The sequence below is a fragment of the Tiliqua scincoides genome, chromosome 2 (genome assembly GCF_035046505.1).
Source record: "Tiliqua scincoides isolate rTilSci1 chromosome 2, rTilSci1.hap2, whole genome shotgun sequence".
Taxonomy (NCBI): domain Eukaryota; kingdom Metazoa; phylum Chordata; class Lepidosauria; order Squamata; family Scincidae; genus Tiliqua; species Tiliqua scincoides.
This window is the reverse complement of record NC_089822.1, coordinates 18,945,028-18,969,055: the sequence shown is the minus strand read 5'-3', so window position 1 is coordinate 18,969,055 and position 24,028 is coordinate 18,945,028. Positions and strand designations below refer to the sequence as shown.

The following is a 24,028-nucleotide window of genomic DNA, read 5'->3' as shown; positions in this document are numbered from 1 at the left end:
AGTTAAATATATTTCAGCAAGCATCTGAAGTCAAAATCCTGCATCAACAGGCAAATGCCCACCTAGGCACAGGAGCATAAAAAGCCCAGTGGCTCTTCCAGGGAGGACATTCCATAGTTTTGGCACCATCACCAATAACGTCCTAAGTCCCAGAGGCCATATGTGGCCTTTGAGACCCATTTGGCAGGCCTCAAGAATCCTGCTGTATAAGCATACCTCCTTTAAGCATACCCGGTCAAAGGGTTTGATAGCAAAAGACCAACACACACATTCTCACTTTGTGATCCTCCCTCCTGCCCACTTACCTGACATTTTTGCCTTGTTCTGTCAGCATTTTCACCAAGTCAGCGATCGGGTACTGAGCTTTTGCAGCACAAAGACCATAACCTGTGGGAAAGCAAAGATAAATCTCCTGTGTGCAACAGGCCTGAATGATGCTTCTCATATTCCCAAAATTTAGAGGGGGGGAGGGGAGAACATAATTAAACTGAACATGCTGGCTACCTTACCCGCATACCCAAACTTAACCAGCACATTATCACACAGAGAAATGTTATCACAGACAAGGAAACAGTTAAATGACAAAGTAAAATGTAAAGGACAGCCTAATAATGTCCCAATTCTATGTGTGTATACCTCAGTGAAGGGGTGTCAAACATCAGGCCCACAGTCTGGATACAACCACCAGAAGCTCTGTATCCAGCCACCATGATAATTGGGCTCTCTCAGCTGTGAAGGGATGCTTTGGCAAAAGAGGCACTGCTGAAAGGATGGTGTTGAGAAAGCCCTACCATCACCATTTCCACAGTGCCACTTCTGCTGCGGTGCTGCGAGCAAGAGATGGAAGGAGGGCAAGGAACGGTACCAGAGAAGAGGTAACCCAAGATGGGTGAGAAAGATAGAAGCTGCAGAGGTGCTGGAGAACCCAATTATCACGTGTGCTGCCATTTCAGCAGTTCCACTTCTGACCACCTCTCAGTTGCTGAGCTGCAAGTGAGTAATGCAGAAGTAATGCAGCTAAAAGGGTAGCCCGAATGACAATTGAGCTCTCCCATATCATGAAAATGTGATCAAGATGTGCTTATTTTCTACCATTTGTACCTAATCAGTTCCTGAGTAAAAGAGTCCCTATTTCTGCTCATCAACTACTTAAGCCATTTCTGACCAACACTGTATATACACAACAGGGATAAAATGTATACATCTGTGGGCTGGGCAGAAATGGGTTAATGACATCAGTTCCTTCTTAATGACACCACTTCTGGCCCTCAGCAAATGCATGAATGTTTTGGCCCACCATATAAAACGAGTTTCACATTCCTGCCTTAGCGCGTGCACAAAGGCCACACTTCATCCTCTACCACACATCTACCTTTTTACTATCTCCCGTTGCTAAAAGATGCAGAAGGGTGCAATGAGTTAACTACTATTACATCATCTTGAACATGTACTTATAGAAGGCTAGATACTGCACTCTGTACACAGATATGCAAAGTAATTATATGCAAACGTTCATGCAACAGCCACCTAACCTGGCTCTTCTGGTGCAAAACACACAAGCAGCCCAGTAGAAGACTATATCCCAATTACCTGGAGTGATTATGATGTTATTGGCTTCTTTTATCATCTCTACTGCATTGTCCACATTCACTTCTGTGTGAGTGCCAGTAATTTCCATTGGCTTTCCACCAGCCGTTGAAGTTGTGCCATACCCACCAAGGATCACGTTGGCAAGAGAACGGTTCATGGCCTTAAAAAAAAGGAAAGACTGGTTTTGGGGGGTGTTATCCGAAAACAAAGTGGACTCTGTGGTTCTACAAAGCAACACTTCAGCAACGTTTTACTGCTCTCACTCTCTCTCCTTTGTGATTTACTAGAAACAGTTCAGCCTCAAGACGACAATTATGCAACACTACACATGGCTACTCAAAGGCAATTAAATCAGAGTTGGATCCCCAGAAAACATGAGAAGGGAGTATGAAAGACAAATAAAAAGGATTAACTGAAAGGACATCACGCCAGTTGCAAATTATTGAACTTTTCCTTTTTTTTTTTTTTTTTTAAGAAGGGAGCAGGGGAAATACCATTGTTGTACAGGACATCAGTATAATTTGATGCTCATAAAGTGCTATACAAATACTGTTATTTATGCAAGTTTACCGCCACCTGGTGGTTATCGAAAATTTACTTTTTTAAAAAAAAACCCTGCCAGACTGCAAGCTAAGCCTTTCTTGTAAAGATCCCTGAACTAAACAAAATGTACTTGGAGCATATATGAATATTACACAGTACCTTCAACTATTTAAACAAAATTATATGCCTCTGCATCAAATGTGTAATCCAAAAAAGGCCAAGCTAAAGGAAATAAAATGTACTTTTCCTCTACACAAGCTGATCCAATGCATTTACCAACAGATGAACAGCTTCAAAAGATTGACATACAGTATTTATACTATCTTCATGGGCTCCTGGTTTGTCAAAGCCCAATTCAAAGCACGAGTCTTAAAGTCCTAAAAAGGTTTGGATAAAACACAGTATTTCAAGGACCATCTCCCATATGAACCTACCCAAGCCCAGCCTCTTTCTTGCCTGCATTCAAGCCCACACTAAGGCAATATTGTTCCACTGAGCATTGGGACCCATTTGTGTCAGAGAAGCAGAGTAAAAATGTTTTAACCACCAAAACAGTGCACCAGCAGTGAATGAGACTGCCTTTCGTAATAAGCTCCAGTAGCTTGTTCAGAGATCCTACAATGTCACTGGGCATGTGCCTTTGTTAAGCTGGATGCTCAGCAAGGAATTCATACCCTCCAAATATTTGTCTTTTGAAAGACTTCGATTCCCCAGATGTTTAAAGGACCACTCCAGGTTTCTTCCAACCTCTTATTTTCCTTCTTGGTTTCTCTTTTTTTAATCAAACATACTTGCAAAATTTCATTGCATATTGCATTATGCACATCCAGAACCAACTGCATTGGTTCTGTCACTTCAGAAAACAATTCAAGGGACCAAACAGCAGGAGGTGCTATTTGCATCCTGCTATATGAACCAAGTCTCCGAATTGGTTCACGACACTTGTTCACAAAACAGATCCTTTCTAAAGCGTCTAAGTTAAAAACTATAAAGGAAACAGACCTATGAGGATAGACTAGCCAGGTAAGGAAGAGAAAGAAAAAAAGGGAACAGATTTTTGTAAGAAGGCATCAGCAGCCTGTTGAATGCTGAATTAGACACTCACACACACTGCTCCTTCCACACATGAAAAAAGTGTTGCCCTAAACACACTAAAAGGGACATTTCTGTGTTCTCCTTACCACACACATGATATAAGACAGGATGGCACCAGAGGAACCAATCAGAGCGCCCACGATGGTCAGCAAATTGTTGTTGAGCAGGAATCCTTCAGCACAGAGAGCCCAGCCAGAGTAGCTGTTCAGTACAGTAATGACTACCGGCATGTCAGCCCCGCCTATGGCTGCTGTTAGAGTGACACCCTGAGAAATGGGAAAAAAGCAGATGCTAGATGTTCAGGCACTCAGGCTTCATTCTAGACATTTTTGCACGGCTTCCAAGCCCAGAGACAGGACCACATATCCTCTGCTTTATAAAATGTTAGGCTGAGGTAATGGAAACACTCCACATACTAGGAAGCTGCTTTACACTGCCTGCGAACTCCATCAACACTGTCTTGAGCTCCCCGATGGAAGAAAGGTGATGGTGGTATAAACAAAACTTATGAGGCTCCTTGATTCTGAATTGGACCACTGGTCCACCTAGCTCAGCTTTTTTACACTGACTGGCAGCTTGCCTCTAGGGTAGGGGTTTCCAAACCCTGGCCTAGGGGCCAGATGCGGCCCACAGCAAGCCTCTGTCCGGCCCACAGCCAGCCTCTTCTCCCTTGAAAGCCTCTGGCCCACTCAACTGAACACGATTGGAGTTGTGCTCTGGTTGCATCTGGAGGGTGTCCTGAGGGCCAGACAAGTTGAATAAATGAGCCCACTCATTCATTTATTCACTCACTTAAGTTCCATCTCTAATTTATTTATTTAAATTTTATATTTAAATTTTTTTCCTGCTCTCAGCACTGCACCAGATATTTCATGCAGCCCTATAGCCAAAAAGTTTGGAGACCCCTGCTCTAGGGTATCAGGCACAAATGGTCTTTCCCAGGCCTTTCTGGACAGGCCAGAGACTGAAGCAGTGATCTTCTGCAGACAAGGTGCAGACTCTCTCCTATATAAAAACCTGCACTGCTTTGAGTTTTTAGAAAAGTGGTATAAAAATCCTTTAATAAAATAAAATATATCCTACAATGCACTGGCTTCTTTACCATCCTTCAGCTTACATACAGAGTACTGAAGCTGCTTCCCCCAGGCCAGTGTCATCATTTGGCTCCTGGCATTTTTGTTTTTAAAGGTAATGCATGCTTTTTCAAGCTGATAATCAAAAAAGGGTTCAACCCAACTCAAGAACTTTGTTCAACAAGAATTGTTCCAATCAAAAGATACACTGCTTTTTTTTGTTTAAATCCAATTTACTATACCAGCGTTGCTTGAACCCTGGTCCAGGGGCCGGATCCGAGGTTTGGGCGGATCCATCTGCCTGGTGAGCGGACCTTTCGGTTCCAACAGGGTACCGTGTGAAGTCCTCATTCGGAGGATAGGGACACTCTGGGCAGTCACATCTGCCCAGACATCCTGTCATGCAGCCTTCTGGAACACCATGCAGCAGGCATGACTGCCCAGAGCATCCCTGTACTCCAAACAAGTAAGACTTTGTGTGGCGGCCAAGCGGAACACTCAGATGTGGTGTGGATGGGAACAACATTCCCAGCGCATAGTGGTCACAAGTTTGAGTGCTGCTGCTCTATAAGAAAGCAGCATCCTGGTTTATCTTAGCTATTGTATTGAGATCTCAAGCATACAGCACATGTGGTAATAAAACACAAACATCTGTATCGGTGTTTGCAGCCTATCACTCTATCACTATAGCACATGTACAACCCATCCGTACTTACCATGACAGTAGACAGAGCTGACACAGACCCTAAACAGGTCAGCCCAGTTGTGTAACTAGGATCAAGCATAAAGGGAACCATTCCACCTATGCTTGCAGCTAGCAAGCCTGCATTGAGCATGTGTCGGCCTGGTAAGAGGAGTGGGGCAGAATTCAGGATGCCTGCAAAGATTTAAGAAAGATGTCATTCACATTCTGAAACTGACCTGTTGAAAAAGAAATACAATGAGAAAGGAAGCCAAAAACAAAAAAGTGAGAGAGAGAGAGAGAGAGAGAGAGAAAGAGAGAGAATATGAACAAACAGGCCCTCCCAATAGGGAGGCAAGTTCCTTACTTTTTATTTGCCCTATAAATTTGTCTCTTATTTTAGCTAATAAAGATGAGACTGTTATTTGATCATGTCAGCAGCAAAGGAGGAACTGTAGACACTGCTTGGCTCAAAATGGTTCTCCCACATCTTTTTTCTGACCATCATCCAACCTGGTATGTACCTGGTAGAAGACCATGAATGGGCCTGGATATTTCAAGCAAGTTCAGATGCTACTTATTCAGTACTAAAGACAAGTCCTCCAGAGTCTATTTCAGCAGCTGACAAGGACCTGTGCATTCAGAGGGTCTCTTCCCTTGAGAATCTTGAGGCCTAGAAACTTGCTTGTCACTTAAAATGGAAGTGAATGTTCTTAAGGTTCTGTAGATGCTATTGTATATTCTGCAATTATGTAGATTATCTTAATGAGAATCTTCTTAAAGATTTCCGTATCTCATTCACCCACACACAAAGCATTCAAAGTAAAGAGCTTAGTTCTCACTGAGGGAGTGAATCAGTGTCCAGGCTGTACTACATGAGGTTGCAGGTGGAAGCTCACATGACTGAAAGTCCCATGCACACACACTAAGCATGTATAAAACTAGATGTAAAGAAGGATTCAAACACAACAATCCTGACACACTAGCTTTCTAAGATATGAGCATCAGCCAAGGCAGGTAGTACACTGAAAGTCACTGAATGTCAGGCACAGTTTTTATCAGCTTATTGAGAATGAGGCCAAACAAAATGCAGATAAAATTTGTGCATGCAAACCGATGGAGAGAGAACACACCCAAAACTTCAAAAAATAAAAAACAATAATTACCCTGTAGCTTTCCATAGGCAACAAGGGAGCCACTGAATGTTACACCTCCAATGTATGTACCAAGATAAGCCACAATCTTGGTGAGGTTTGCAGCTGCATCAGTAGCAAAATGGGGGTACTCAATCATGTACTCCGCCACACAGGTGAGCACAGCGGCCAGACCGACCAAGCTGTGAAAAGCAGCGACTAATTGAGGTAAATCCGAGATCTGAATACGTTTGGCGATCGTCAGACCTAAGGAGAGTGCAAAGAAGAGGAGCAATATATGAAACAGTCTCTTAGATATTGTGATGCAGCATACTGCTGCCTGAGGTATCCAAGCTAGAGAGACTGTGCTGCAGTAATGAAGGTTTCCTTTACATCAGCGTCCCCTTACAGTCCCCAGGCTTGACTTTTTCATACCTGGAAGAAAAGCTAGGAATAATGAAATCAAGATGCTTACAACCATTAAAGTAAACACATCCGAAAACAGGACCATCTATGCTTCAAGAAGCCAAGGTAGATCGTTGACCTTATACTGAATCAGACCAACAATAAGGGTACCTGCTAAGCTGTATGGCTGGGTAGGTCAAAGCCAAGTTCCATGCAGCACAGAGCCCAGCAAATCAAAAGTTTGGCGACGGTGCATGATACCACCACCAAGAATCTGGAGATAGCACCACACAGCAAGGAAAGGAGCATGTGCAATGGCGCAGACTCCTTACAAGGAAGATAGTCAATGATCTACTCTTGACTTTGAAAAGCTCTATGATTTCACGTAGGGGTTGAAGAATCCAGCTTCCTGTAAACTGGTAACTGGATATTGTAACTGCAGCTTCAACCCCAAACTGCTGTCCCTTTTTAATGGACTACAGCTAAAGCCCAAGGGAAGTAGAGGCAAACAGGTACATTTATAGAGCTTGTAGGAGAGCTAACCAAAGGCCTAGGGACTAGCACAGCAGATTGCAGGACCTGAAAAAGGAAGGGGAAAGATCACGACAATCCTGAGCCAGAAGGACCAACGGTCTGATTCTGTGTAAGTTGTCTGTTCAAAGGGAGGGCAGAAATCTTAAAAATAGATTAGACTTCCTGAGCCCTTGAGCCTCTGGCAATGGCAAGAAGAATAGATTCTTCTCATAGTGAAATGTATGAAGCTATGAGATCCCATCTAATAAAGCTTTCCTCTACACATGACTTGTGGGGGTGATGACCTCTAATCTTCACCTTCTCTAGTGCCACTGATGATTCAACTCCCTGTGAACACAGCTGGTCAGCTTCACAGCCTTTTGGTGTCAAGTGGAAAGTAAATCCTGTCCACAAAGTGGGTTGTGTTGTGATTCCTAATAACCTGAACACGTCAGAGCAGAGCTATAAATGTTTCAGCGTGATTTAGGCATTCACAGCTTCTGTGAAATGTGGCAAAATGTTTACTGGTTTTTAAAAAACCTTCAGAAAGGCAGCTATTCAGAACCCTACCATTCCACAAGAGGTACAGCAGGGAGAGGCATCAGAGAGAGAACTCTGATGTGTTCATACAATGTTGAATGGGGGCATCTTCTTTAAGAAGTGGAATTATGCAAACCAGAGTCACTTTGAAGCAGTGGACCACCTGTTGAGGAGTTTCTTCTTGAGGCTAGTTCACATCTGATAGTTTTCCTAGCACTTATGTAAGAGGAAAAGAATTTGCAATTCTGAATGAATTCTATGCAATTTTGAGTGCTTTTAAACTAAAGAGGCCAAGTTATGAAATGTCAGAATCAATGACGTGTAACAGCAGCAATTTCTTTCCTACTGCCCACTCTCTCAAGTAGTAGGAAGTTCTATGAGTTACTATAAGATCAGTTGCTTTGGGCTGGTTGAACTATACCATCTGCTGGTCATACCCATTGTGCAATTGAAAGCAAGCGTGTGCATGTCTCAACCTCTCCTGATTGGTCTGCTTTGCATACTCGCACAGGATAAGACTCACCATTCCTAATCACGTAGTTCTAAGTCAAGGATGTTAAAGAGACCCCCAAGAAATTTCACTTGGGCTTTGTTCCTGGCAAAGCTTTCTAGACACCATTACCATCACACGTAGGATTGAGCTCTTTTTAAATTTGCTGTCATGTTTTCAACCTCATTTTGAATTAATCTGGTCTTTCCCCCCAAACCATCATCATCATCAGATTGTGAGCCCCTTTTGGACAGAATGATTAACATGGAGAAAGGTATATGCTGCTCTGAGCCCTTTGGCTTTATAAATGGAACATAAACTGAATGAATGAATGAATGAATGAATGAATGAATGAACACACACGTTTATTTTACAAGCATACATACTGTCCTTTGATAAGTATTACCAGGGCAATTCACTCACAGCACAATCCTATGCATGTCTACTCAGAAGTAAGTCCCATTGTGTACAATGCAGCTTACTCCCAGGAAAGTGTGCATAAGGTTGCAGCACCACTCATACAAATCATTAAGACATAGTAAGAAGTTGTGTGTTTTTGCTCTGCACCCACCTATAGTACCACCGAGGGCCATTGCGCCCGACATCTGGGCCAGTAGCTCAGGTGAGGGTTTTAGACCTCCAAGTGTAGCTGCCAAACCCCCAGCAACACCTATCATGCCCAAAGCATTGCCAAGTCGAGCTGTTCCTTGGGTAGAGAGTCCAGCCAGAGCACCGACACAGCACAAGCCTGAACCCAGGTACATCATCTTAAGAAGCAAAAATAAAAAAGGAGATTTATTTATAAAGCACCTAAAATTGCTAGGCACTGAACAAAAATGAGAAACATCCAGGCCCTGGCTGCAGTCTTCCAATCTCAGTTAAAATGACAAGACATGGAGCAGAGGGAGGAAAGAAGAATAAAAGGAAATGAGATCATTTCTACATATCACAAAACAGAAGTAGGTACACTAAATGCCAAAAGATCACACTTGATGCAAGTAGAAAAAAACTACATTGCATAAGACTCCACTGACTGCATACAGCTACTGCAATTACATCAGGTCTGGCAGAAATTCTAACATGACTTATATCAGCCCACTGCCACAATAATGCATTTTCAAAAATTAGCTAGTATTGAAGACATTTTCCTTGGTACAGCCTTTCTGCCAAGAACACAGCAAATAGGCAGCTGAAAATAGCCACATTCTCAATTGCCTGTCCATGATCACAGGACAAAAACAAGTATTTTCAGTGAAGCCATGTCCTATTTGGGATGGCTTATGGCAAGTAATGGTCGCTAAAGGATGGCTGTGAGTGTGCTATCTCCCATTCAAATCTCCCTTTAGCCAAGCATTCAGTAACAGGTTTACACATGTCATGCTGGTTTTGGCCCCAAGACAATTTACCTGAAACACTTTGCATATAGGCAGGTCCGTGTATCCGTGCCTTCAGCATCCATGGTTTCCATTTCCCACAATCTGTGTGTCCCCCAGCTTACCCCAGCAAAAATGCTCTTCCTTTACAGTGAAATGCAGGCGGCCTCCTGGCAGCCAGAATACTTGACTACATCGAGGCTATTCCTGTTGACCTCTTCAGTCTTTTCAAGCATTCCAGCTGCTGGGAGGGAGCCTGTGCATCACTGTAAGCCTGTAGGCTTATAGTGACCCTGTAAAGGAAGAGCATTATCACTGTGGCAAGCCTTTAAACAACATTTATAGGCGTGGGGGGAGGCGTGGAGACAGGGGTATCCCACTCTTTTCCATATCCATGGGTTGGATGCAGGAGTTTCCACTGTACTAGGGCTGTATACAGTACTCTTCAATTTTGCACAAGGCAGACACTTGCCACCCTCCAGTTTGGCAGCTTTGTGCACACAAGTGGGCTTCTAGACAGTGCTCCTATTTGGCCATCATTTGCAGCCTAACCACATTACAGTGGACGAATCCTAAAGGTTCTTCAAATTGTTCCACCATGCATCTTTGGAAGCAAGCCTCAACATATACAGTGGCAAGGCTGGGCTTGGAGTGGCCCACACTAGTATTCAACACTAATCTGAGAGGAAACCGCAGATCTCAAGGCAAGGAGAACAGCAGCCCAGTCCAATTTATCTGTTCATCCTACCTGCTTGAATAAACCAGAACTTTATGTATGTTTTACATAAAAAAGACGACAAAGTGATACAACGGGACCCTGAAAAATATTTTTACCTGTTCAATATTATACCCGCTTTGAAGAGCTGCTCCATATCCTCCTACAAACACACCAGCAGGCAATAGGTATAAATAATTATACTCAGGAGGGTCAGTGGGACGTTTGAACATGTCTAGCATCCTCTGCGTGACCAAGAAGCCACCTTTCAAATACAAAAAGAAAACAAAGTCAGATTCTGAAATCAAACTGATAGCAGGGACCAAACTAGGTGCAATTTTAAAAACAGTAATGTCATTTGATGTTGCATGCTTGCTTCCCCAACCCCACTTCTGTATATATATATATAGCACACGCAGAGGCTACCAATCCTGGCAGAGACTGCCTTGGGGGAGGAGCAAGGTTTAAAAAAACCTTTACCAGCTACAGTCCTAGTCTGGACCAGATCCTCTTGTGTGTCCCATTTAAAGAAAACTAATTGCAGGGCCAACATGTGATGAATGCCAGGCCCCATGACCGATATAACTAGAGTAGCTATTTTCAACCAGTGTGCCTCCACACCTTGGTGTGTTGCAAGAGTTCGGAACACAGAGGTTGAAAACCTGGAATTACTCTTAGCTATTACTTGAGTCACATTCCTAATAAATGAAAAGAGAGTGGCAGAGAGCTCAAAATGCCCTTGCTTACAGCTGCTTGGAGACCCTCTTAATCCACAGCCTATGCAGCAGTATCAGAACAAGCTGGGGCTGGGATGGAGAGGCCCTCCAGCAATGGCAAATGGCTGGCTTGTAGGATCTCTACCATCCCCCCAACCCATGCGTTCTCACAACACTGGTTAGATCTTGCTGCCACTGTCTAAGACTAGGAATTTTGAAAAACAGGAACAATAAAACCAGACTGTTAATTATTCTGATAGTCAGCCAGTCTCTCCCTCTCTCTCTCTCTCAAGCACACACACACACAGAGAGAATGCAAGCATGTTACCCCTCTTAGCCATGATAGACTGCAGCACCACTGGTGGGTGTCTACTGCTGCAGATGCTAACCAGTTTGAAAACCACTCAAAATACCTGCAATGTTGACAGACGACACAAAAGCAGCAAAAACAGCAAGGCTCTGAGGCACTGTTGCAGGAAGATAGTTTCCCCCCATCAATGCCAATCCACCAACTGCAGTCAGGCCTGTTCAAAAAGTAACAATTGGACAGTATTTAAGTTCTTGTGTCACAGCAAGCTGAATGGTGCTAGTTGTCACCCACATTCCAGCCACCAAGCCAACTGGTACCCAGCTGGCAACCCACAACCCCCTCCCTTTTCCAGCCTCTCTCCCGCAAGCACTACCAAAGCTTCTGAGCCAGTGCAGGCAGGCCAGCTAACCTTGTGGGCCACCTGCTTCTCTAAGCACCCATTCCTTCCAAGAAATAAATAATAATAATAAGAACTGGTATTTATATACCGCCTTTCTGGTCATCACATTACTCCTCTGACTTTATTCAAGAAGGTTCACATAGGCAGGCTATCTCTAAGCCCCCGAGGGGATTTTTACAATAACAGAAAGGTTCTAACTTTCAAGAACCACACAACATTTCAGATGGATCTTTCACGGTCTGGTATCACTTCTAGACCCAAGTTGCCTCCCATGCTGACTGACAAGCAGCTCCTTCATCTCTCACATGGAGGGCAGCCAAGACACTTCTTTGCTCACACCAAAGAGCAGGTGGAATAACTCAGCTCAGCTTGTCAGCTGCTTCAAGGTCTCGCCATTCACGGAGCTGCAGGTGGCCTCCAACTGGCGACCTTCAGATGTTATCTTCGGGCTAACGGAGGCTCTACCCTCTAGACCAGACCTCCTGCCCAGACCAGACCTCTAGGTCTGCCCTCCAGACCTCCAGTTCAGCTCCCTTGTCCTGATCCTTCAAGGCTACTGCTTCTTGCTTCATCTCCAAGAGTCCTCTCTTTGAGTTGGGAAGATTCATTTGTACTGTTTAAATGGAGACTCCACAGTAGCCTTGGGCCTCCTTTCCAAACCAACTTCCTTAATGGATCTCACAAGTCTTCCAGAACTGGTAGACCCACTTGAAGGCTTGAAGACATCGGTTCAGACTGCTTGTTTAGTAGCAGAGATTAACTCTCCCACCATAAATGAGTGAGGTGTTTTCATAGCAACACAATCCTACACAGAACTACTCAGAAGTAGGTTCTACCAAGTTCAATGGGGCTTACTCCCAGGTAAATGTGCTTGGACTTGCACCCAGACCAACTTTAAGCCAGTATTTCTCTCTCAGCCTAACCAACTCTCTGTGAAAACTAAATAGATTGTGGGGAGAACTATGTATGATCCTCCATGGAAGGATATTTGGAAAGTGTTATTAAAGAGAGACAGATCCCCAAAACAAGTTTCTCTCATTTATATTTTTAGCTACGTGCTGTGAAGAAACTTAAAGTGTGCACACAAAAAATATGTCTGAATCCGCTTTCATTAATGTCAGTATCCACACCAAGAACGGCTGTCCGCATACCTGAGATGGCATTTGTGACAGACATAAGCGGAGAGTGAAGGGCAGGAGTCACACCCCACACTGTGTGGTACCCAACAATGCCAGCCAAGCCAAATGTGGTCACGATCTGAGTGAAAGCTGAATTTGGAGCAGCAATGCCCAGTCCAAGGATGGAAGCGAGACCTAGAAGGAACAGAACATTAAGACAGGAATTCTGAAAAGAGCTGAAGGTAAAAATGGTCAATGGTCATTTTGTCACACTGTATTTTTCCCAGCTCCCGTGGAGCTTCTCTCCCTTCTATGTTCACTGTCAACATCAAGCTATCAGTAGCATTTTAAGTTACCTAAGTAACTAGAACAGCACAGCTAGAGAAATTAGCAACAGATATGACTGCAATAGCTAGGGTTCCGCTAGACTGCTCAAATCTCCTTTTCCTTTTTGTTTCCTGGTGCACGTGTAGAAGTGCAACACACACACTTCATCTGTAAAAATGCAGGCACATGCCTTTTCAAAAAATACACACAAGCAATAATCAGAAGACTATTGCCTCTTTCATTTGTATCTTAATCTCAATTTGCAGAGTAATGTACTCTATTACCAGAATGTGTTTTGACTCATTTAGCTTTCCACATTGCAAAAATTTTAAACCTGGAGGGGTCAGACTTCCTGGAGTGGTCAGGGTACCAAACCTCTTCCTCACCTGTTGTGTATAAAGAAGCAGAAGTCATCGTTTTCCTAAAAGGGGTAATAGTGGCTGCTTTTTCTGCTTCCAGCTCTGCCACAGTCTTCTGCTTCACAGGAGCTCCCTGAGGAATGTTCTTTGGAGGAGGAGCTGGGAAAATAATCTTTCCATCCTGAGAAAAGGCAATTTTCGTTTTATCCAACAGAGCAGAGGGTTTATAACTAGAGATCAGGGACCACATCCTACCCTCTAGCTGACATCTAAGACTCACAGAGGAAATATTATCAGAGTTGAGGCCAAGACCTTGGGATCCACAGCAGCCTACTTGGGGAAGCAGCAGTGAGGATCTGGCCCACAATTCACTTTCTCCTTCTCAAAGCAACCCAAACATTTACAGTAGACAGTTGTCCACAAACATTCTTAAATAAGAACAAATGAAAGCAATAACTTAATTTTCAGAAAAATAAAAATAATTATATTCTCTTCTAACTAGGTAGCAATGCCTGATAGCATCCACCCAAGAGTTATTAAGGAATTAAAGAATGAAGTTGCTGATCTCTTGACTAAAATAGGCAACTTGTCCCTCAAAACGGCCACAGTGCCAGGAGATTGGAGGATAGCAAATGTCACACCAATCTTTAAAAAGGGAAAGAGGGTGTACCAGGGAAACTATAGGCCGGTCAGCCTAACATCTATACCGGGTAAGATGGTGGAATGCCTCAACAAAGATAGAATCTCAAAACACATAGACGAACAAGCCTTGCTGAGGGAGAATCAGCATGGCTTCTGTAAGGGTAAGTCTTGCCTCACAAAGCTTTTAGAATTCTTTGAAAATGTCAACAGGCATGTGGATACAGGAGAACCCATGGACATTATATATCTGGACTTTCAGAAGGCATTCGACACGGTCCCTCACCAAAGGCTACTGAAAAAACTCCAGTCAGGGAATTAGAAGGCAGGTCCTCTCCTGGATTGAGAACTGGTTGAAGACCAGGAAACAGAGAGTGGGTGTCAATGGGCAATTTTCACAATGGAGTGAGGTGAAAAGCGGTGTGCCCCAAGGATCTGTCCTGGGACCGGTGCTTTTCAACCTCTTCATAAATGACCTGGAGACAGGATTGAGCAGTGAAGTGGCTAAGTTTGCAGATGACACCAAACTTTTCCGAGTGGTAAAGACCAGAAGTGATTGTGAGGAGCTCCTGAAGGATCTCTACAACCTGGCAGAATGGACAGCAAAATGGCAGATGCGCTTCAATGTCAGTAAGTGTAAAGTCATGTACATTGGTGCAAAAAATCAAAACTTTACATATAGGCTGATGGGTTCTGAGCTGTCTGTGACAGATCAGGAGAGAGATCTTGGGGTGGTGGTGGACAGGTCGATGAAAGTGTAGACCCAATGTGTGGCGGCAGTAAAGAAGGCCAATTCTATGCTTGGGATCATTAGAAAAGGTATTGAGAACAAAACGGCTAATATTATAATGCCGTTGTACAAATCGATGGTAAGGCCACACCTGGAGTATTGTGTTCAGTTCTGGTCGCTGCATCTCAAAAAGGACATAATGGAAATGGAAAAGGTGCAAAAGAGAGCAATTAAGATGATTACTGGGCTGGGGCACCTTCCTTATGAGGAAAGGCTACGGCGTTTGGGCCTCTTCAGCCTAGAAAAGAGATGCCTGAGGCATGAAACGTGATTGAGACATACAAAATTATGCATGGGAAGGATAAAGTGGATAGGGAGACGCTCTTTACACTTTCAAACACCAGAACCAGGGGACATCCACTAAAATTAAATGTTGGGAGGGTTAGGACAGACAAAAGAATTTCTTTATTTAGCGTGTGGTCAGTCTGTGGAACTCCTCGTCGCAGGATGTGGTGATGGCATCTGGCCTGGATGCCTTTAAAAGGGGATTGGACAAGTTTCTGGAGGAAAAATCCATTATGGGTTACAAGCCATGATGTGTAAAACCTCCTGATTTTAGAAATGGGCTATGTCAGAATGCCAGATGCAAGGGAGGGCACCAGGATGAGGTCTCTTGTTATCTGGTTGCTCCCTGGGGCATTTGGTGGGCTGCTGTGAGATACGGGAAGCTGGACTAGATGGGCCTATGGCCTGATCCAGTGGGGCTGTTCTTATGTTCAATGGGTAAGATACCGGAAGGTATCTCAACAGAAATAAAGCTCTTTCGTCCCAGATCTTGAAAATGTGGGCTACCAAGGATAAGGGTTTTATGGTTTCTATCTTAATATTAGATTCTAATGCTTTATTCTTTATTTGTTTATGTTTGTCTGTACACTGCTTTGGATTTTTAGAAAAGCAGTATAAAAATCTAATAAATAACAACAACAACAACAAGGATGAGGGAGAAAAGTGAGGTCCTAAGATCAGTGAAATAAAATGGGGAGGTTGAACTAAATGGTCTCCCCTTTGCATAGTGTCCAACACACACAGATCCCATTCACTGTTTTCCTAAATAAGAAAATCTATTCTGTAACTTCACCATTGCCAACTCCACAGGCTGGTGCCTTTCTAAAGCTGAACAGTGCTCCTTCCCCCTCACAAATAAACACCAACTGCCCAGTAAAGTGGAAAGGCCTTCAAAGAGGCATACACCCATCCTATCGATCCCAACTAGAGATACAATATGGTCACTCACCTTCATTACCACTGTTCCTCTAACCACGTGGTCCAGAGTACCATAATCAAAGTCATCCTTGGCGTCAAAGAAGAAGTTCTCTTTGTCTGGACTGATGGCCTTCAGGAGCTTGGTGATGTTGTTGGAATAAAGGGTGCTGGCCTGCGTAGCCATTCTGCTAGGAAGGTCTGTGTAACCTATGTGTGTAACTCCCTGTAAAAACCAAAATTATGTGTTCATGGAGTAAATAAAACTGAGGTGTCACTTTTGAACATAGAGGGCCAAGACCAATCCTGGCAGACAATATCAAAGCACTGGAAAAGATGCTGATCTTACCACTAGTACTATCTTCCATTCAGCGTTTTAAAAAAATAATTTTATGCAGCAACTGGAACATCTTCAGATATCCAAGACCTATACAAAGGCGTCCTTTACGCAAAGTCAATGTTACAATCATATCACTTGGGTGTCTTCAGAGAAGCCAAATTAGCTTAGATTTTTCCAAGAGGCTTGTGAATCAGACTGTCTGATAAGGTTTATCCAGTGCATTTAGCAGAACATTCTGATTAAGGTTTATTGTATCTTTCCCAACTCTTTCCTCCCTGCCACTTAATGGTACTACTATACCAGAGCAGAACTTCCATTAATACTTTGCACTCATATCTTATTAGTATATGATATGAAGCATCAGACAAAGGAAACTTAAATATTTCAATAGTCGCCCTGGTGCTAACTTGAACCAGGACTGAACTGCTGCTCAGTCATGAGGCTCACTGGGTATCCTCAGTCAATATTTCTTAACCCATTCTATCACACTTGTGCAAGAATAAAATAAGAACTCCGTGTGTGGCATCTTGGAAGAAGTGAGGAAGACACTCGTGAGAAATCAGAATTGAGCATAGCCAGCACCTTGTGAATAGAGAGTTCTCCTGGCTTGGTTGTTTCGATGTTCCCTCCTGCTTCAGCAGCTAGATCAACAACAACTGAGCCCTCTTTCATCAGTTCGATCATATCTTTCCGAAACAGAATTGGCGCTTTTTTACCTGGACATGAAAGGAAGATACTGATAGAACATAAGCAGCAGGCACACAACACAGAAACAACCAGCAATCACAAATTTTTTTTCTAAATAAAGACATGAGTCATTTCTTGAGTACAGCAGAAATGCTATCTCCACTGTAGGTGGGCTTTTTCCCCCACACAATCATTACAGGTCAAGCCTTGTTATACATGGATTTTTTATACATGGATTTGACTCAACACGAATGGCCCCTACAAATGAGAAGGAATGTGCTGATCCCTTTGTTTTTTAAATTGATTTGCTATAATGCATTTTTTTTGCCATCCAGGTGAGTGCTTGGAACAGAACCCATGTGAGTAATGAGGCTAAACCTGCATATTCACTCCAATATCTGGCAACTCTGCTCCAAGATTTAACATGAGCATACATTTCCAAAGAAGAATGGCCTCCCAATTGTTCTCCTCTTTTTCAGTAATGCCACAGTAGAAGCACTATAAATAGAAGAGCCAGCCACTCCATAGGAAGTCTAAGTTTGGTGCCTGTGGTGCCACTCACATCCCAAATCACAATGTATATTTGTACAACTGGACAATCGGACTGTTAAACGGCAATGGCTGGTATACACACAATCAAGCAGCAAAGGCATCAAGAAGTTTGTTCCGCTAGTGGGTGTACAAATACCTTTTCAGTATTATGGTTCTCTGTTGTTTTGAATAGTTAGCACCTGAAATACAGAGTGGGATGAACTGAAGTGGACCGAGGCACACAGTGCAGGAGAAGGAACTCTTTTCAGCCAAACTCACTTTAGATTTTCGGAAACTAACCAATGGCCTGAGTTTGGTTTATGGCTTTCCATTCGAGAACTACAGGTCAAATTAAAATGTAAAGTTCAGGATTGTAAAATTGGAGACCCTCTAAAGGTCTTCACCATGAGGCACGGACTGACAAACACACACAGGATTAAATGGCCCTTTGAGCTGACTCAGCAAGGTTCTTCTTATGTTCTTAACCAACTATTCCAGAAGAGACTCTTGGCCTTTACTAAGAATGAGCTTAAAGGTTATTGCAAATTTGCCCAAATCCACGAACACTTTATATTTCAGGAGGAAAAGGCATGACTGTCCCCTTGAGACATACCAGGAATGAGTGCTGTTGTAATGATAATGTCGACATCCTGGCACTGTTTAGCAAAGAGCTTCATTTCAGCTTCAATGAACTCTTTGGACATCTCTTTTGCATAACCTCCCTGGCCTTCCCCAGATTCCTTCAGGTCAACCTCCAAAGGCTCAGCTCCTAGTGATTTGAACTGCTCCAAAGCTGCAGCTCTATAACAAGAAATGAAACACAAATTAACAATTATGGAAAAGAGCAACAGAAAGTGTAATGAGTGCAGGACACACTAAAACCTTTTCATAGGGCCTTCAGAATATGAAACCATGTTCACATCTAAAAATTAGCTATAGAAACGTCAGGTCCCACTCCAACAGAGGCTTGATTCAGGTGTCCCTATTTGTGTGGTGATAACCACCAACCACAGATTTCCCTCAACAATGGATGATAGGCTTACACTAATTTGATAAGGTTACCACTAAGGTAAACAACACACAACGGCATTCTTAGGCAGCCATGCTTTTATAAGAAAGCCAGGATCACCAACTGAAAACACATTGCACCAGTACTTTTTATTTTCACCTACATCTAGATAAGATGCAGATTAGACTGGCTTCCATCATTGACCAGAAAATGTGGACAAACTGCAGGGAGTTTGCTTCCCTCTCCCTGACTGAAAAAAGTCTACTCCAACTAACAATTCTCCAAGGACTAGAGTAGTGAGCAAAAGCACAGCGTCATCGAACAGAGGACTACAGACCACCAGGGCTATCTTGTTACTATAGGTCACTTTGGGGGGCTCATTTGGAGAGAGATAAATATAAAAGATTAATGACTAGATCATGCAACAATACTACAATAATCTATTGGGCGCTACTTACAACCTGCAGTGAATTACCCCACAAAGTACACTGAAATAATTGCCAAATTAATTTTTAATCATTTGTAACTTGAATGGTGAAATCCAGAGAAATTCAAGGTGGCTTTATTCTTACATTACACTTATGCTTAGAGATAGAGAGCTAATGTGCTGTAATTCAAATCCTTGCTTGGACATAAAGTCAGTCACTAGTTCTCAAACCTGTCACTAGTTCTCATAAGGCTGTTGAGAAAATTTGATCCAATGTATACTACCCTGAAGTCCTTGGACTTAAGAACAGGGCACAAAGGAAATATCAATGCTTTCATATTAATCAAAGATACTTCACCTGGTATCAAACCCACGAACGACAGCTCCCATTGACTTTGCCGCTCCCGCAGATGCTAACCCAGCAACTCCACCTCCAATAATCAGAACCTGTATCAACACAAAGTATTATAATTAAGCTACATATAAACCAGCATCAGTTGATTAATACAGAATATTTGCTGAGAGTCAGATATGCATATTTTAGCCAGCTCAGAGCAGAGCCCAAGTTTGGCATACACACAAAACTCCTTGCAAAGGAAGGTGTTAACCCATCAATGGCATTATATTTCAGCTAGATAAAGTAAAAGAATAAATAGCATATTTCTAATGCTTTAATTCTGTTTGTTTAGCAAGGATTCCACTAGTGAAAGAGTCCAGGGTTTTCCCGAGGTGGAATTCTTGATTTTTGGAGAAAACACACAAGAAACTGCTAAGGGGGTGAAGAAGACTTCAAATAACCAGAATAAGGGCATGTGCCAACTCATTCATTCTTTGGGCCTATAGTCACAATCGATCCTATAGATGAAAAAACTCAATCCACTCATAACCATACCCTGAAAGGGTTAAGCAGTTTTCCCCATACAGGAATTGATGGTACAAAACAGTGTTGAGATGGAGCAAATGAATCTCTGATCAGCACTGTGCTCTCATCTACAGACAAACACCTTCTATTGTAGCCCACTGGTTGCTGTTTGTGCAAGCTGTGCAAGTTCAGCAAATCAGCTGTTTACCTAGAACTAATTTACAACACAGTGGCTGACAAACAGACATACACTTCTCTAGAGAACCACAGGCACAACAGGGATGAAAACCTGGCACCACCCCTTGTACATCAAGCATGCATGCGTGGGTATGCACACCTATTATGATAACTGTCATAACCATGGAGGTTGTGTGTACCGAACTTATTTCTTAGTAATTAGTGGGGAAAAGCCTGCTAATGTTTTTGATCCTCTGAAATCCCTTTTACAGAGAATGTAAAGCAATCTGTGTTAACATTTTGAAGTTTCAAGAAGTTAAGACAAATATTAGGCATGCTGGAGTTACTATGTGGACACCCCAAACATACATTATTTTATCTGAGCCATAAGAATTTTTTTCTGCTAGCCTGGCCAGTGAAGTTCCCAGAGAACATAAGAACATTAAGAACAGCCCCACTGGATCAGGCCATAGGCCCATCTAGTCCAGCTTCCTGTATCTCACAGCGGCCCACCAAATGCCCCAGGGAGCACACCAGATAACAAGAGACCTCATCCTGGTGCCCTCCCTTGCAGCTGGCATTCTGACACAGCCCATTTCTAAAATCAGGAGGTTGTTCATGCACATCATGGTTTGTAACCCATAATGGATTTTTCCTCCAGAAAATTGTCCAATCCTCTTTTAAAGGCATCCAGGCCAGATGCCGTCACCACATCCTGTGGCAAGGAGTTCCACAGACTGACCACATGCTGAGTAAAGAAATATTTTCTTTTGTCTGTCCTAACTCTCCCAACACTCAATTTTAGTGGCTGTCCCCTGGTTCGGGTGTTATGTGAGAGTGTAAAGAGCATCTCTCTATCCACTCTGTCTATTCCCTGCATAATTTTGTATGTCTCAATCATGTCCCCCCTCAGGCGCCTCTTTTCTAGGCTGAAGAGGCCCAAACGCCGTAGCCTTTCCTCATAAGGAAGGTGCCCCTGCCCAGTAATCATCTTAGTTGCTCTCTTTTGCACCTTTGCCATTTCCACTATGTCTTTTTTGAGATGCGGCGACCAGAACTGAACACAATACTCCAGGTGTGGCCTTACCATCGATTTGTACAACGGCATTATAATATTAGCCGTTTTGTTCTCAATACCTTTTCTAATGACCCCAAGCATAGAATTGGCCTTCTTTACTGCCGCCGCACATTGAGTTGACACTTTCATCGACCTGTCCACCACCACCCCAAGATCTCTCTCCTGATCTGTCACAGACAGCTCAGAACCCATTAGCCTACATGTGAAGTTTTGATTATTTGCCCCAATGTGCATGACTTTACACTTACTGACATTGAAGCGCATCTGCCATTTTGCTGCCCATTCTGCCAGTTTGGAGAGATCCTTCAGGAGCTCCTCACAATCACGTCTGGTATTTACCACTCAGAAAAGTTTGGTGTCGTCTGCAAACTTGGCCATCTCACTGCTCAACCCTGTTTCCAGGTCATTTATGAAGAGGTTGAAGAGCACTGGTCCCAGGACAGATCCTTGGGGCACACCGCTTTTCACTTCTCTCCATTGTGAAAACTGCCTATTGACACCCACTCTCTGTTTCCTGGCCTTCAACCAGTTCTCAATCCATGAGAGGACCTGTCCTCTAATTCCCTGACTGTGGAGTTTTTTCAGTGGTGAGGGACCTAAATTTAATTCCTATAAGGATTCCCTGCTCACTTCTTCGCAGAAACACATGCTGTGCTCCTGTTTCAGTGGGACTTTACATCTTCCTGGAAACAAAATTGCACAAACATCCTTTCAACATCTGGTTAGAGTCTAATCTCACAAATTTTTATTTGGTTCATGGCATATTCCTCCCTTACAAAGCTCTAAGCCAGCTCAGCCCTAATCTAATCTCTGTATTAACCCCTGCTATCTCTCAGACCTTCACAAATGATACAAGGCACAAATACTTTTCAAATAGTATTTGAAAAGAGGGCATGGGTCAAGATCACAAAGAGCCTCTCCACACTTTGTGGTAGACCAACATATCCCATAATTCCCTGCAAGCGGACACCAAGGGCAAAATTCAGAGAAGGTTGGCTTTCATTTAGTAAAATCAAGTTTCCATCCCTTATGACAACAGCAGCCTTTCATGTGTTGCTCAGACTACAGCTATTGCAATTAAAATACAAAATTACAGATCACACATACTTTGTGTATTGATTATACTGGCCAATTCATAATTAGCACATGCTCCTCCCCCCCCCACACACACACATACCTTAGCTGGAGGAACTTTGCCAGCTGCCGTGATCTGGCCCGTGAAAAAACGACCAAAGTGATTGGCTGCTAATACAACTGCCTTGTAACTGTCAAAGAAAAACATATGCATCAATCTAGGTTTCCCAATAGTCAACTTTCCCAAAAGACAGAACAGCTAACCACAGTATTTTCTGGGCAGGCTTCTTGTCTATGTGTGATCAACAATACCTGCTCTTGCAATCCTGTCACCTAACATTCACTCCCATCCTCCCAACCAATTTCAGATTCCTAACCCAAAGGCATTGAGGCTCATTTAAATACTAAACATAACTACCACATGCTCAACCTGCACTGGTAACCACATGCTAGGCAACCTGCATAACTACCACATGGTAGGCAACCTGCACTGGTAACAAAGAGCAACACTGGATGCAATTCTGATTGAAGGGAGGGGGGAGGCAAGGAGAACACACACAGCATGCTTCCTATCCCTGCACATTCTCTACCTTACCCAGAGTAGAACTTTTCCATTTCCGCTGCCCAAAGAGATTCATAAACTCTCAGTGAGCTAGCCTGACTTTGAACTGACCCTTCAACCAATTCTCCAGGCATCAGAAATTTTGAGTCAAATCGGTAAGGACTCAAAAGCTCCTTAATGCATGTGAATATCTTCATGTTTTTTTCAGCCCTTGCCATAGTCTGTCCTATTTCTTTGGCCTTCCCAATTTCAACTTCTTTGACAACAAAAAATTCCATGTTAATCCAGGAGAAAGGGTCATAGCTCAGTGGTAGAGCACATGCTTTGCATGCAGAAGATCCCAAGGTCAACCCCTGATACCTTCAATTAGCTACACATACCCCCAAACCTTGGAGAACCCCACTCATTTTATGACCTAAACAAACCATTCATACTCCCATGCTAATTCTTTTCCTGGCTAGTAAATTCCCTCACCCTATAATGCGAATGGGTACGGATGGTATGCTAGTTTTATGCTTTTGCATTTATTTTTGTAAGAGAAAATATTTTAATTTCCTACCCAGCAATGTTGGCCATAGAGCTGAGAGCATCATATCCCTGAGCAATGGTCACACGTGGAACCTGATCCATAGCCAAGACTGTGGTTTTCCTTTCTGCTAGTTTGTTCAGGAGATCTGGATTTTGAGCTGGGTAGATAAAACTGATCAGGGTTCCAGATGTCTTAAACAGATCTGCCTCGTGCAACCCAAGTGCAGAATTAAACATAGGAGCCCTCACCTGAAAAAGAAGAATGAAACAGGCACACAACACAATTAACATGCTTTATTTCCACATACCAACAAAATTATGAACATCCTCAAAAGTTAATACATACTACTTAGCATTTATATAGCCCTTTAGAGTGCTGGAAGCATTCACGCACATTATCACAGGAATCCTGCCATCTACATATGGCAAGGCAGTTTTATTCCCATACCCCATACTGGGAATGGGAGGCTGAAACTGTGAATACAGAGTCATTACTAAGACCATTTACTGAGTTAATGACAGAGGCAAGATTTGAACTGGTTAATACCTGGAATATGACATTGTATATTAGCCGCTATGGTACTGCAGCTGTCACAAACATCATCTCAACAATCCCTACAACATCCCCGTGCAAGCCAGTGTTATCACCCTTGTGAAGAACATGTTAAAATCACTGACTTAGGTCTGACTCTGTCTTGTGGGTAGCAGCCATTCTGCATCAGCTGTGGAAACTAGCTTCAAA

General features: G+C 43.0%; 1 protein-coding gene across 4 annotated transcripts in view; it reads right to left on the bottom strand.

Annotated features, from left to right (window-relative positions):
• NNT (nicotinamide nucleotide transhydrogenase) overlaps nt 1–24,028 on the bottom strand; it is a 61,030-nt gene that overhangs the window by 18,023 nt on the left and 18,979 nt on the right. For all 4 annotated transcript variants that reach the window (XM_066616346.1, XM_066616349.1, XM_066616347.1 and 1 more), the window contains 16 exons: nt 23,318–23,535; nt 22,300–22,387; nt 19,364–19,452; nt 18,183–18,370; nt 16,934–17,067; nt 16,046–16,237; nt 13,410–13,563; nt 12,730–12,891; nt 11,282–11,392; nt 10,272–10,417; nt 8,636–8,831; nt 6,150–6,383; nt 5,018–5,178; nt 3,315–3,494; nt 1,591–1,750; nt 306–387 (listed from right to left, as the gene is read on the bottom strand). In XM_066616346.1, coding sequence (XP_066472443.1) covers nt 306–387; nt 1,591–1,750; nt 3,315–3,494; nt 5,018–5,178; nt 6,150–6,383; nt 8,636–8,831; nt 10,272–10,417; nt 11,282–11,392; nt 12,730–12,891; nt 13,410–13,563; nt 16,046–16,237; nt 16,934–17,067; nt 18,183–18,370; nt 19,364–19,452; nt 22,300–22,387; nt 23,318–23,535 — 2,495 coding nt within the window. The remainder of the gene's footprint in view (nt 1–305; nt 388–1,590; nt 1,751–3,314; nt 3,495–5,017; nt 5,179–6,149; nt 6,384–8,635; nt 8,832–10,271; nt 10,418–11,281; nt 11,393–12,729; nt 12,892–13,409; nt 13,564–16,045; nt 16,238–16,933; nt 17,068–18,182; nt 18,371–19,363; nt 19,453–22,299; nt 22,388–23,317; nt 23,536–24,028) is intronic.